The sequence below is a fragment of the Sturnus vulgaris genome, chromosome 15 (assembly GCF_052056855.1).
Source record: "Sturnus vulgaris isolate bStuVul1 chromosome 15, bStuVul1.hap1, whole genome shotgun sequence".
Taxonomy (NCBI): domain Eukaryota; kingdom Metazoa; phylum Chordata; class Aves; order Passeriformes; family Sturnidae; genus Sturnus; species Sturnus vulgaris.
In genome coordinates, this window is record NC_142257.1 from 3,664,876 (window position 1) to 3,678,574 (window position 13,699).

General features: G+C 56.4%; 2 protein-coding genes across 5 annotated transcripts; one reads left to right on the forward strand and one right to left on the reverse strand.

The window, feature by feature from the left end:
- Nucleotides 1-122: 122 nt before the first annotated feature.
- SIMC1 (SUMO interacting motifs containing 1) lies at nt 123-8,103 on the reverse strand. Of its 4 annotated transcripts, none has more exons than XM_014875987.2 (10): nt 7,923-8,103; nt 5,863-6,582; nt 5,481-5,698; nt 4,838-4,907; nt 4,294-4,439; nt 3,686-3,841; nt 3,086-3,214; nt 2,043-2,199; nt 1,881-1,965; nt 123-563 (listed from the first exon to the last, which is right to left on the reverse strand). In XM_014875987.2, exons 1-10 carry the CDS (start codon nt 8,022-8,024, stop codon nt 343-345), a joined length of 2,004 nt encoding a protein of 667 aa, XP_014731473.2. In that variant the 5' UTR covers nt 8,025-8,103; the 3' UTR covers nt 123-342. The 4 variants fall into 4 exon arrangements, with proteins under 4 accessions (XP_014731473.2, XP_014731471.2, XP_088030076.1 ...); XM_014875985.2 differs by having other exon boundaries at nt 5,481-5,701; nt 7,923-8,099; XM_088173950.1 differs by lacking the exon at nt 3,686-3,841 and having other exon boundaries at nt 7,923-8,086.
- A 3-nt stretch (nt 8,104-8,106) lies between these two features.
- On the forward strand, nt 8,107-11,653 carry THOC3 (THO complex subunit 3). Its single transcript, XM_014876055.2, has 6 exons — nt 8,107-8,341; nt 8,723-8,879; nt 9,709-9,913; nt 10,249-10,410; nt 10,500-10,600; nt 10,930-11,653. Exons 1-6 carry the CDS (start codon nt 8,159-8,161, stop codon nt 11,091-11,093), a joined length of 972 nt encoding a protein of 323 aa, XP_014731541.1. The 5' UTR covers nt 8,107-8,158; the 3' UTR covers nt 11,094-11,653.
- Nucleotides 11,654-13,699: the final 2,046 nt, after the last annotated feature.

Here is a 13,699-nt window from a genome sequence, read left to right on the forward strand (position 1 = left end):
TCCTGATTACACAGGGGAATCTCACAGATTGGGAAGGCTGGGGTTAAAGCATGGCCTTGTGGTGTGATCTGACAGAGCTCTGGACTTCCTTTGGGCAGTGCTAGAACCACGATGAAAGAGTCTTAGCAAACATGAATTAATTTTTTTAAAGTGTACAAAGTGCTTTGTAAAACCGCACAAGGAGGCAAACTTGAACGGAAATTCTGAGACAATGTAAACCAAATACCTTTCAAAAGAAGTGTATAAAGCAACCCCCATGATGCTGAGATTGCAGCATGAGATGGGGGCATTCTCTGTTGAGAACATGAAGTTTTGTCCCCCTTGCTGCAGTGGTTGTCTCCATCAGGCAGCAGTGACAATGTAGAACAACTCTTGCAGCATGAACAATTTCTCCTGGATTTGTGCGGGAAAAGGCTGCTCCAGGGTCTCCTGCATTCTGCTGATGAAGTCGTTCATCTTCAGCTGAATATCCAGCTGGCTGATGTCATCACTGTCTTGGAGCCTGGGCTTGGCTTTCTGAGCGATCAAATCCATCCTGTCACTGACAGAGGTCCGCAGGTGCTCTGCAAGAGGAAATGCTGGTGGGGGGAGGCAACACCCAAAGCACTGCCTGAGCTGCTGGGATGGATCCCAGTGTGCCACAGGCAGTGCTGGAAATGGGGCTGATCCTCTCGTTATCCTCAATGGTTCTGCACAAGACTTTGGGAAGAAGGAACTGGCCTCTCCTGGAGTTCATTCTGCATGTGGAGAGTGCTCAGGGAATGGGGAAGGGGCAAGGCTGGTATAATCCTTGTCTTGTGTATGAATGGCAAAATGGGAGCTGCAAAGGAGTCTCCAAAGAGCCCAACAACAGTACAGCAGTGACCGTCTAGGGCTTCAGGGAGAGTGAGACTTTGCATATATGATGGTGGATTCCTCTGCATTCATTCATGACAGCGTTAAACTTGGGCTAAAGCACCTGAAGTTGGAAGAGATTTCTGGCAAAATACAGAGTTTTACTGAGTGTTTTGTGACTGTGCCACTCTCCTGGGGTCAGAATTGCTACTCCTTCCATGGCTGCTGTGGGTGTGCTCTCTGCACAATTTACTAAGTGCTGAAAGTGTCCTGGCCTGCCCAAAGGAGGGCTTCAGAGATGGTGAGGGGTCAAGAGGGGATGCCACATGAGGAGTGGCTTAGGTCACTTGGTGTTCAGCCTTGAGGAGGCAGATCAGACCTCACTGGGATTTACAGCTTCCTCAGGAGGGGCAGCTCCTATCTCTGCTCTGTAGGACAGTTATAGGACCCGAGGGAATGACTGGAGATGTGCCAAGGGAGATTTAGGTTGGCTATTAGGAAAAAGGTTCTTCCCCCACAAGATGGTTGGGCACTGAATAGGCTCCCCAGGGAATGGTCATGGCTCCAAGGCTGCCAGAGCTCCAGGAGTGTTTGGACAACTCTCTCAGGCACAGGGTGGGATTATGGGATGTCTGTGCAGGGCCAGGAGTGGAACTCCATGTTTCTTGTGTCTCTATTCCAACTTGGGATATCCTATGATCCCTTTGCCTTCTACTTTTCTTCCTAAACCACCCTATTCTTCCACCCATTTAGCAACTTAGACAACAGTGAGTACAAAGCACCTTCTTGTATACTTTCCAGTGCTGGGAAGTGCTTCCTTCCTTTAGGAAGAAGGCTATTTTGCAGGGGCTAAACTTGGCAAAGCAAGGTGGGTGCTCTGACTGATGCAACATCACTTCTTTGATTGCTGGGAATAGTTACTATCATGGATGGAGGCATACTGTCTTTCTAAGGAGTCCAAGAGTGATGAGAGGAGGAAGAGGAATTTGGCTGTTCTACTGCAGCCTCTTGATGAGACTGTTAGGGCCAGAACAAGTACTACTTACCCAGTTTTACGCTTTGGTAACTGAGCAGCAGCAAACTCAAGTACTGCAGCATCTCGTCCCATCTTTGCCATGTTGCTGTTTCATCCTAGGGCAGGAGACAGCATTTGGTTGTTAGAAGTTTTCTCAAGGAAAACAAGTCAAAGGAGAGATTGGGCTGGGTACCTGGAATTGTGGCAGCACAGAGGAGTGGCTCAGGAAATACAGGATCTTGTCCAGAGACATGGACGAGGTTGTGGGCACATCACAACTATGCTGGAATAACAGCTCTAGCAGCCTGCAGCGCAGGAGCTGGCTCTCCATGGTGTTTAATAAAGCTTCCCTGGAACACAGAAGGAATTTACTTTGGTTGAGACAGCACAGCCTGATGAGAGACAACTGTTCCAGCATGTTCCTGCTGTGCTGCTGACCTAGTGCAGATGTGGGGTGACTGCAGGGCCTACCCAGCCATGCCATGGAAGGACAACCACCAGATGTGGCAAGAGACCTTTGTTATGCAGCTTGGCCATGGCCGTGTTTTTGTCCTCAGGTGTGACCTAGAGCAGCTGGAAGTGAGTACAGTCTCTAAAGCAAACTGAGCTGCTGCCCAGCAGCCTGTGTGGCAATGGCTCAATCCTGCTGACTTGCAGGGAGCCCAGCCAAGCAAGGGGGATAGGTCAGGGGTAAATGGATCTTTATCGGTCCTGGGCAAAGTGACAGCTTGGTTAGAGTCAGTTTGGCTTGTTTATACCTGGTGTGTGCATAGACTTCTGCTGAAAGGGTGTGAAGGGCTGCTTGCTGGGCATTGAAATGTGGGTTTGAAACACTAGTGAGGGCCTAGTGGTCTCTTGCTTACACCAGGGCCAGTCATGCCCTTGTGCTTTGGCTTCAGATTTGCATTTCTTAAAGAAGCAAACAAAGGATATCAAGGCAAAGCTGTAGGAACTGCATCATGCTTTTGACTACCTGGTTGCCCATGAGAATCAGTGATGTCTGCCAGTGCTTGGCTGTGCTGTTACAGCTTTAACAAGCGAGAGAATTGAGTGTTCTCAGCAACACACCACCTGCTCCACTGGTGATGTATCTCCATGGGAGACACAGCCATGCTCTTGCTGGCTGGTCTGTATTTCTATACCCTGTAGAACCTTTTGCATCCAGACTTGGATGTAAATTGGGAATAAGACCATTGTTCACACAGGCAAATGCTGCCTTGTACACACTTTTCTCACCTTTGGCTCCTCAGGGGGATATTCAGTATGAATGGGAATATGTCGTCTGCGATTTTACGGGAGCTGCAGGTGGGAGATCTGTCCACTTCCACTGCCAAGGACAACATCCTCTGTAGCAGGAGCATGGCCCTGGGTGAGAGGGACAGTCAGCACAGGGAGACTCTGCCCCTCAGCTTGCCAAGCAAAGCCTTGGGGATGGCCCTACTTCAGCCTCGCGCAGTGAGGGGAATGGGAATGCAGTGGGCCAGGTTTGGTATCTCATGGTGGCTTCTGAATCTGATGCTTTTGCAAGCCAAGCTCATCTCCAGATTGACTCTCAAGAGGTCTTAGTGGCTCTCCTGAGTGTTGGAGCAGCATGGGGCTGCCTGAGCTGTGGGCAAGCTCCAGCCTTACACTGCATGCAAGAGGATGACACTGAGCCAGTTTCTTACCCAGTGAGAGTCTTTTGCTCATCAAGTCTTTAACCCGAAGAAGAACCAACAAAGCTGGTCACAGGTACAGCCTGGCTTCCCTGAACTGACAGCAAGAGAGAGACTCTGGCTTCTACCTGACTTGGGTCCATGATAATGCCAGCAGGGAGTTCAGAATTCTGGAGCTTACTTTTGGGCAAAGAAAGCTGTCTGAGCCTGAGCTGTCTGAGTGCTGGCCAGCCTTGGTGAAGTTGAGCTGTGTTCAGCCCTGGCTTCTTGCAGTTGCTCCCAGGGCTGGGAGAACCCGACTCCAGTAACTGCTGCCACCAACCATTTGACCACTTCCCTGGGACAGAAACAAGAATTTTATTGGGTATGTGCCTTGTTTTGCTGTGTTCTGACCTTTAGATACAGAGTTTGAGGAAAGGCCCTGAGAATGGAGAGTACATTCCACCCACTTGGACAGGTTAAGGCAGTAGCTCTGTTAAGCAGCTCAACAGAGGAACTCTCTTGATTTGTACACTTGCCTACAGGACTGCCTCCCTCTCAGTCCTATCCTGAGCAATGCAAATCTGACCTCATCCCTGGGTAAAGTCCATTCTGCTGTGATTGGAAAGGCTTTGCATCATCTCTGGTGGTTTGTTTTTGTAAATCTTTTCCTAGCCCCTATAGTTGGCCCTTTGCCTCCCAAGTCTGCTTCTTGGAAAGTCTGAAAGTCTGACTGGAGTCTTGACAAGTGTTACCTGAGCCCCTGCCTCTCAGCTTCTGGTTAGGGAATGAAGAGGATGTGTCCCTTACTTGACATTGGCGAAGCACAAGTCACATGAAAGCACTTTCTTGGCAATTGACTTCTGCAGCTGGTGTGACTTCAGATTGTGCTGGAAGTCATCCTCCAGGGTCTGTACCACATACTGCAGGAAGAGGAGCTGGCCAGGGGGCTTCTCCTGGGGGTAGATGGAGAGCATGTGAGTCTGGTGGGGCCACAGGCTTAGGAACACCAGGAAAGCTGGCTGTCTTGGGCGTGGACTGATGTACATACTGAGGAGTATTTGTGGGAGGAGCTGCCTGGCTCAGGCAAGACCCTGAGGGGCATTGCACTTAGTGCTGTGACCCAGAGAGGGCTTATCTGTTGCTGTGCCTTCTTCAGTGGGACAACCTGCCTAAAACTGTGCAGAGGTTAAGGGAGCACTGTGGATAAGTGTGGGATTCCCAGCTGGCACTTGCTGTTGGACTGGCCAGCTCTGCAGCAGAGCACAGCCACAGGAAGCACTTAGGCAATGCTCACCCTCAGGCAGTGTGTGCTGGATGATCCCTGCCCCAAGTGACACACAATGGCAAGTACCTGGTTGTCCATGATGAATCTCAGCAGTGTCCAGTCCCATCCCACCGTGGTGATGTTGGCTGGATGGAGCCTGCAAGGACAGCCATGTCCATTTGTGCTGAACAGCCTGACCATTTGCTTGGAGCCCCTTAGCCCTTCCCTAGCCACTCCCAGCCCCACTCACTCAGGTCCCTTCCCTACCTTTTCCTCTCCATCTTTGCCCTCACCCCTTCCCTTCCCCATAACACATGCATTTTTTGAAGCATCTGACAGGGTCTATACTCCATGGAGACACCCAGGACTCCTAGGTCTGTGGCCTCATAAAATGTCATACCTCTCTCTGGGAAGCCTGAAGGGAACTGAGGGAGCTGCTCTAGCCACTGCTGCAGCGCAGGGAAGGTACTTCTGTCATGTCACAGCAGTGAAGAATGAGACCTGTGCTTCAGGGCAAGGCACACTCTTCTGTCCCCAAGGGCTCCCTTGTGTCACAAGTTGTCCCTGACCCACCCTCAGAGAGCCCGGAGTGTGTGTGTGTTGGCAGGAGGATTATCCTGGGTTATAGAGGAAATCACTCCCTGTTTATGGTGAGCACCACAGAGAATAACTCTTATGCTGGGCAGACCCCTAGCCAGCCCCAGGGCCCTGGGACAAGGGGAACACATACATTTGGATCTTCATCAGCAGTGTGTAGATGTCACTCAAGGTCTCCTCTTCGTGGGTGTCCAACAGCATCTGTTTGATCAGGTGGCAGATGATTTCTTTGGAGGGATAGTGCTGGCAGGAGACAAACTCGTTCAGGAAATACAAGGTGCCCTCCAGGCTGTTCTCCTCCATAGTGGTGTGCACCATGCTCAGCTTCCCACTGGGGATGAGCCCACGTTTCTGCTGTGTACAAGACAAGACAATGGGCGAAAGCTGTAATGTGGGGCCCTCTGTGAAGGGAACTGCAATAACCAGAGCCCCTGACTGCCTGGGAAAGGACAAGGGGAGCAGGGGCTGCCCTTGCTCCATCCTCTACCAAAGGGGCTGCTCCAAGCCCTGTTTACCTGCTGTGTTTCCCTGTTGGGTACTATATCTTGGAGGAAGAGGTGCTGGATTCCATTCCTGCTGAAATTGTGCAGTTTTTCTAGACAGGCCTTGCTGTCAGTGTCAGTCCTGGCCAGTGTGGCTTGCTGGATTGGTTGATGTGGTGGGAAGTCACTTGATTCTGGCAAAGACCTTTGGGCCTTTCCTGGTGTTATAGGAATGGTTGGGGCAGGGCTCAGCCTTGGGGGGAAGTTCCTTTCCTGGCAGGGCTGGGGAGGATCTTCCTCTGGGCCATCAGCTCTCCTGCTGCTGTTGCTGTCCAGGCTGGGGGGAGATGGGGACAAGCAGTCTGAGTCTGAGTCTGACTGCGAGTCCAAGTCGCTGTTAAAGGCAGAAGTGCCAGAATACTGCTCTGAGCTCCAGCTGTGGCTAGAGACAGGAGAAAGGCAGCTGCAGTTCTCCATGGTTTCTGCTGTGACCGTGGTAGAACTGAGCTTCACAGGAGTGCTGTGTGATGCTGGTGCAGGGCTTGGCTCTGCTACTGCCTGCATTTCTTCTGCAGTGGGGCAGAGTTGGGGATGGGACGTGTGTACTGCTGAGGCAGTGTTTCTGGGGTTCTGGGTAGCACCAAGGGTAGAGTGGAGAAGGCTGCACATGTCCTCAGTCAGGTCGATGATGGGGAGGCTGCTCGACGGTGTTGGGTCTGTGTTTGCATCCTCACAGGTCAGGTCAATGATCTCCTGTGGGGACAGAGCAGCAGTGTCAATGTCCTGTCCTGCCAGGAGCCTCTGCTATGGTGGCCCTGTAGCCCCAGTCCAAGAGGGAAAAGGGCAGCAGCCTAGAAAAATAGGGGCAAAGACCCTTCTGCCTATGCAAGGGGTCCCATGGCCCTGAGCTTGAGGATCAACCTCCCCTGGCAGCACAGCTGAGCCTGAGCCCAACCCAGGCTCTTCCCCACTCCCCTCAGGGCTCATGTCCTTGTGCCTTAGTCCCAAGCAGACCTGGCTGCCTGCTCAGCTCCCTCCCATGACAGGGCAATGTCAGTCCTGCTGGCATGCCAAGGAAGGGTAACAGGAGCTGTCCGGTAACAGGGAGCTCTCCTGTACCCAGGCACTGACAGGAACAGAACAGGATCCAAACCCTGGCACCACTTCTGTGGCACATCACCCACTCTGGAGGACAGGAGTGGCAGGAAACAAAGCTGCCTTTTGATCTGTGGCATCAATGAGAGATGCGCGGCCCTGAGACTTTGGGGACTCCCACCCCGGCCTTGCTGGGCAATGCAGGGCCCGAGGGGCAGCAGGAGCAGGCAGGGGAAGGCCGAAGGCCAGACACTGCACTTCCCAAGCTTTTGGTGTGCCCAGGAGGGGTAAGAGCCTGTTTGCTCTTGGGGAAAAAAAATCCCCCTCAGGCCCTAAAGCAGGAAGCACGTTCAGCAGGTAATTTAAATCCACTTCCACCGCTGATTCAGACCTGCTGCCTTCTCCAAGGAGGTGGCAAAGCCCAGCGGGCTCTGGCACGCAAGAGGAGCTGCGGAGGGCTGGAGGTGCGGGGCTCCAAGCGCCTCAGGACCCGGGACAGCGGTTGCAGAGCCGGGGACCGACAGTTCCCCGGTCCAGGCCTGGGCCTCGTGCCGGAACCGCCGCCGCACGGCCTCGCCTCACCGGCCCCGCACCCGCCGGCAGAACGGGACAGCGCAGAGGAACGGCATGGGGGAGAGGAGCGGCACCCGCTCCACCGTATCCCGCGGCCCGACCCCGCCAGGGGCCGAGCCCTGCAGCGCCGGCCCCTTCTCGGGGTGCAGCGAGGGCACCGCGACACTCTATGGCAGGCACTGGGCTCTTTCTAAGGGTACACGGCCAGGGAGGCTGGCATCCCTCCGGGCGCACGCTTGTCAAGGGAGGTGCCCGCGGGGATCCGAGCCCGGCTGGGTCGGAACGGGACCGGAGAACGCTCGCCACCCCCTGCACTGTCCCCGAGGCTGCTCGTCCCAGCGAGGCTCTCAGCTCCGCCCGCCATGGCAGCGCCGCCATCTTGTGTGGGGAAGCGGCGCCGCGCCCGGCGGGAGCCACGGACTCACAGCGGGGGCGGGCAGCGAGTCACGGGAGCGGCTGGGCTGGGGCGGCGGCGAGCGGGCGCCTTCCGAGTCCGAATCGCTGAGGAGGACCACGCTGTCGTCCATCTCGGCGGCGGGCGGAGGCTCCGCTCCGCCGGTGGCGCCACGCCGGGCGCGGAACGCCGGCGGAAGTGGCGTCAGGCGCGGTGCCGGGGCGGGGCGCGCGTGGGGGTGGCGGTGCCGGTGGCGGCGGCCCCGCCATGGCGGTGTCGCCCTACGTGCAGGCCATGCAGGAGCTGTTCCGCGCCAACACGCGGAGCCGCGAGTTCCCGGCGCACGGCGCCAAGGTGCACTCGGTGGCCTGGAGCTGCTGCGGCCGCCGCCTCGCCTCCGGTTCCTTCGACAAGACCGCCAGCGTCTTCCTGCTCGAGAAGGACCGGCTGGTGAGATCCCAGATCCCCCGGCATCGGGCGGGCGGGGGTGGTGCGGATCGGTACCGGGAGCCCCTGGGCACACCGAGTGCGGGTGCTTGGGCTGATGTCCGTAACTGGGAGTGTGTGCCGGTGTCGGTGGCGGGAGGGGTGGGTACTCGGTGTGCACCGGGACACGAGCATCGCCAAGGACAGTGGAGGCCGGGAATTGAGCTGGTGCCTGGCGGGGATGCTCTGTCCGGGTCGGCCGTGGGTGGGATGTAGCTGGGGTAGCGGCGCAGCCCCGGGCGCGGCTCCTGATGTGTCCTAGCGGGGATGCAGCGTGCTGGGATGTGGGGCAGGAGTGGGAGTAAAGCTGGGCACATCCTCACATCGTCTGCCCTCTCCCTCCAGGTGAAGGAGAACAACTACCGGGGCCACGGGGACAGCGTGGATCAGCTCTGCTGGCACCCCAGCAACCCTGACCTCTTCGTCACAGCGTCAGGGGACAAAACCATCCGCATCTGGGACGTCCGCACCACCAAGTGCATCGCCACTGTCAACACCAAAGGTGAGTCCCTGCCTTCCCAGCGTGCCAGGTGGGTCCCAGCAGGACCTCAGCTGTGTGGGACCCATCTACAGTGCCATCTATAGTGGCACAGAGCGTTGGACCTTTCCTGTGGTTATTTCTGGTTGGGACATCTTTGCTAAGTGCTTTATATTTGTGTTGCACTCATCGTGTGAGAGCTGATTTACTGTGGGGTCAGGACTGGTAGAACTACTGAAATTTGGTGCTGGCTGTTAAAATGTCCTTTGTACTAGTCTCTGGAGTCAGTGGGCTATGAGGCTGGAGACTGGGGAAAAGCATGTTTACAGAGAGCCATGGTGGAAATAAAAGTTTATGTGGATTCAGAAAAACAATTTGAATTCATGTGGTGCTTAACCCAGATACCATCTCTGCTCTTGGAAATGTCCATTTGTGAATTGTTAGGCTGGAAATGGCATTGTAAGGTTGTTTAACTGCAACCTGCCATGTTCTTATCTTTATTCAAAGGCTTTTTTTTTTTTTTTTTGCTTCTGCTTATTCTGGATGTCAGAGATGACTGGATTCAGAGGATCTTTGGCTTCACCTTGTGTAATGATGGTTTCTGATTTTTCTGGATGTCAGAGATGACTGGATTCAGAGAATCTTCGGCTTCACCTTGTAGGTGATTGCTGTGGTCCCATCTTGGCTGATATGGGGTGTGGCATATTGTTTCCAAGCTGTACTTCTCACCAGTTTGGTTTTAGTGGATAGCTACTGTGCAGGGTTTGTATGTTAGACTGAAGAACTGTCAGTCTTTCTCATTTGGGAATGGTTTGGAGTGGAAGTGGGACCTGCTGCCTTTCTGTCCCTTCAGGTGAGAACATCAACATCTGCTGGAGCCCTGATGGGCAGACCATTGCTGTGGGGAACAAGGATGATGTGGTCACCTTCATTGATGCCAAGACACACCGCTCCAAAGCTGAGGAACAGTTCAAGTTTGAGGTGAACGAGATCTCGTGGAACAACGATAACAACATGTTCTTCCTCACCAATGGGAATGGCTGCATCAACATCCTCAGGCAGGTGCCTGTGGCTGCTGGTGGGAGGGGTGGCTGGGCTGGCTTCAGTCATTTGCAAGTGCCTTTGCTGCTTTTGGGAAACCCAAGCCCCACATCCCAGCAATACCCTGCCCTCTGGTGGGAATGAGCTTGCCTGGAGCTGAGATTGCCACAGCTGTGGGCTGGGCTCAGCTCCCCGAAATGGTCCCTGATGCTTTGCCTCGTTCACTGGACACCCAGTGTCTCCTGCCTCGGCAGGGTTTGCTTCCAGTCCTGGTGTGCCTCATGTCTGCCCTGCTCTAGGGAATGCCTGTGCTTCTCTCACTGCTCCCTACCTTCTCCCTTCACCTCCACAGCTATCCAGAGCTGAAACCCATCCAGTCCATCAACGCCCATCCTTCCAACTGCATCTGCATCAAGTTTGATCCCATGGGGAAGTACTTTGCCACAGGCAGTGCTGATGCATTGGTCAGTCTCTGGGATGTGGATGAGCTGGTGTGTGTGAGATGCTTCTCCAGGTAGGTAGAGCTGTCCCAAAATTGTTTTCCCCGTTCTCTGGGGGCTGTGGTGGCAGTGCCTCACTGTCTGCTCCCCTCGGTTGCTGCAGGCTTGACTGGCCCGTGCGGACGCTGAGCTTTAGCCACGATGGGAAGATGCTGGCCTCAGCATCAGAAGATCACTTCATTGACATTGCTGAGGTGGAGACAGGTAATGGTTTTATTTTGGGGAGCAGCAAGGAGGGAATTGGATGGACAAGTGCTGGTGGAGCTGGGAGGACACAGGGAGAATCCGCCTGCTAAGGAAGAGTTTCCTGTGCAGAGCAGAGTGCCATGAGGGGGAGCCTCTGCCTCAGTAGTCTGCGGCAGACATGCCTGTCATGTCTGTACCTTGTCACTGGGTGACTAAAAGGCGCTGGAGCAGCATTTGTGCTGCCTCTCCTCTCTGCTGAGGGAAGCAGCAGGTGCTGGGCTCTGGGGAGGTGAGCAGCAGAGGGGGCTGGAGGCTCTCCAGGCTGACACGGCTCCTTTTCCATGCAGGAGAGAAGCTCTGGGAGGTGCAGTGTGAGTCCCCCACCTTCACAGTGGCCTGGCACCCGAAGAGGCCGCTGCTGGCCTTCGCCTGTGACGACAAAGATGGCAAATACGACAGCAGCAGGGAGGCTGGCACTGTCAAGCTTTTTGGGCTCCCCAACGACTCCTGATGAAGCTGCTGCACCCGGGGAGGCAGCACCTGCCTGCTCTTGCGGGTGGGAACTTAGATAGCACAGGTGGGGCAAGGAGCTGGCTCATCTCCTTGCCAGCCTGCAAGGGCTGTGACCTCGGGCTCAGCTCAGTGTGTCCTGCTCTTGGGAGCTTTTATAAACAGGCAGCTATGTGCTGGGGAGAATGGGGGGTGCTGGCAGGGCCCCCCCTCTGCCATCTCCTCTCTGGGGTGTAGGGGGCTTGTTCCAAAGGCAAGTGGCCAAAGAAAATCAGTCACTGAAGGTGGCTGCTGAGGAGCCTCCCATGGCTCTGCTTTGGCCAGGCTCCCCAGCAGTGATGAGATATGTGACTGTCCCCTTGTCCCCAAAAGCCTGGTGGCAAGGGCAGCTGTGGGAGCACAGCCTGTCTCTCCCCTTCCCGGACATCCCATGTCCCTTCCCTGCACTGGGGCAATGAGGGGAGGGTGTGGGGGTTTGAACTGCTAGATGTTTTCCCAGATGGGGCTTTTTAAAAATATTTGTGGTGTCTTTTTCTAATTTTGATAAATCCTCTTCCTTAATGAAGGTGCCTGTGGCTATTTGCGGGGGGAAGAAGGAGGATGCTGAGCTGCTCTCTCTTCCCCTGCGTCCCTCCCTTGGCCATAGCAAGGCCCTGGAGAGGGCTCTGTCGAGGATTGTCCCTCTTGTCCCCGCTGGCTGTCCCCGCTCTCTGTGTCCCCTGTTCTGCGCTGTCACCACACCAGGGGGCGCTGCGTCCCCACGGTGGGGACAGGTGACAGCGGGGACCCTGCTCCGATGGGGACATGGAGGACGCTGCAGGTTCCATGCCCCGGCCACCAGCCCCGAGCAGAGCTCTTCCCCTGCCCTGTCCCCACTGCCCAGGGAGGCCGATGGGAATTTCTCCCCACCTGCACCGTCGAGCCAGGGCACAGCTTGCCTGCGATGGAGACCTTGCCTGCGAGATCTCTGCCGTTTTCTACCTTCATATTTCCTTCTGACAGAAGCTTTTCTGGGTGACTGCTCTGCTGATGCCGCCTGGGTAACAGCTGAGCTCTTTGCTGGTAAATGATGGCACATCAGTCAGAGCTGAGGCTGGCACCAAGCTCAAGCCTCCCGAGCTGTGCCAAGCCTGGGCACTGCTAGGGCCTCTGCCTTGGTGTGGGGGCAGGAGGTGCCCTATGTCCAGAGCTTCATGCTCCTCTCTTGGAGTGGTAGAAGGCTGTGACCCCTCAGAAACAGCCCTTGGACCCCTGGGTATCCCCAGTCATTCAGTGAGGGAAGTCCTGAAGTCAAGGAGAAGGGGGAGAAACCCTCATGCTATGTCTTGTGGGACTCCCCTTTTGTCCCCAGCCCCAGAGAGTATAGATGCCTGTGGAGTAGGAAGGCAGCAGGAATGAGCAGGACTCTGGGAGCCACATGTGGCTGCTTCCTGCACCTGTACAGGCCTGGCTGGAGGCCAGCCCATGTTGATGAGCTGCCAGGTATCAGCCCTGAGATTGGTGGCGTGAGGGAGCTGACATGGGGGCTCAGGAAAGAAATGGATGAGAAGAGGCCGGAGCAATGTACAAATCCCTTTATTTTATTAGTTTGTCAAAGACTAGTTCGAGCAGGATGGTCACAGCATGTCTGTGGGGCCCCGAGCTGCTCGCCACCTCCTGGGAGGGCCCTGGTGAGCGGCTGGGGGCCGTGGCTGAGGGGGAGCACAGGGAGGGGGGAGCACGGTGCGGCAAGAGACAGGCCGGGATGAGGGTGTGCCCCTGCCTCGCCCCGTTGGGGTGCAAGCAGCAGCTCCTGGGACATCCTGGGGTGCTTGCCCAGGGATCCCTTCCCAGGCCTGGGGACCCATGTGTCCAGCATCAGGTGAGGGCAGCCGGGTACTCCCAGCCCGGGACTGGCCCGGCAGCCCTCGGCCCCACGCTGGCTTTATTGCAGGGGGCAGAGCGAGGGTCCCAGCAGCGCGGCGTGGGGCGCCGCGGGTGACCCCCGGGGACAGTGGGGACTCGGGGGTGGGAGTCTGAGCAGCGGACACGAGGACGCATGGAGCGACGGGGCGCACCCTGGCACAGAGACACTAATGCGAGAACGGGGGCCAGCGGGGCCAAGACACAGACGAGCGAGCGGCGGGGACGGGGGGGGACGAGGCAGGGGGGTCCCTGCCCCGCGCGTGCCTTTGTACACGGTTGGCGGAGCGCGGCGCCCGCTCCTCCCGGTGCTGAAGTATTGCAGTCTAACTGATATGGCTTTAACTATGGGGCCAGAGATGCGGGGAGGGGGGGTCCCCTCCAACCCCCCGATGCAGGGGCACACGGGGCAGCCCCGGGGGACCCCCGTGCCCGACGACCGGGGATGGGGGAGCTGCGGGCAGGGCGCCTGGCTTTGTGCTTTGGGCTTGGCCCAGGGCGGGAGGGGGGCAGGGGGATGGCAGTGTTGGGGACGAGGGCAGGCGAGCACAGGCCTACTGGGGTCCCCTGGGAGAACAGAAGGGGCAGGGCAGGGGGCACGAGGAGCCACCCCGGGGGGGCCGGTAGGGCCTGGGTGCCCCTAGCCTGCCGCGAGGTTACATCAGTGCATTTGGTCCCGGTTCGCCCTGTCCGGCCAGGGCTGCT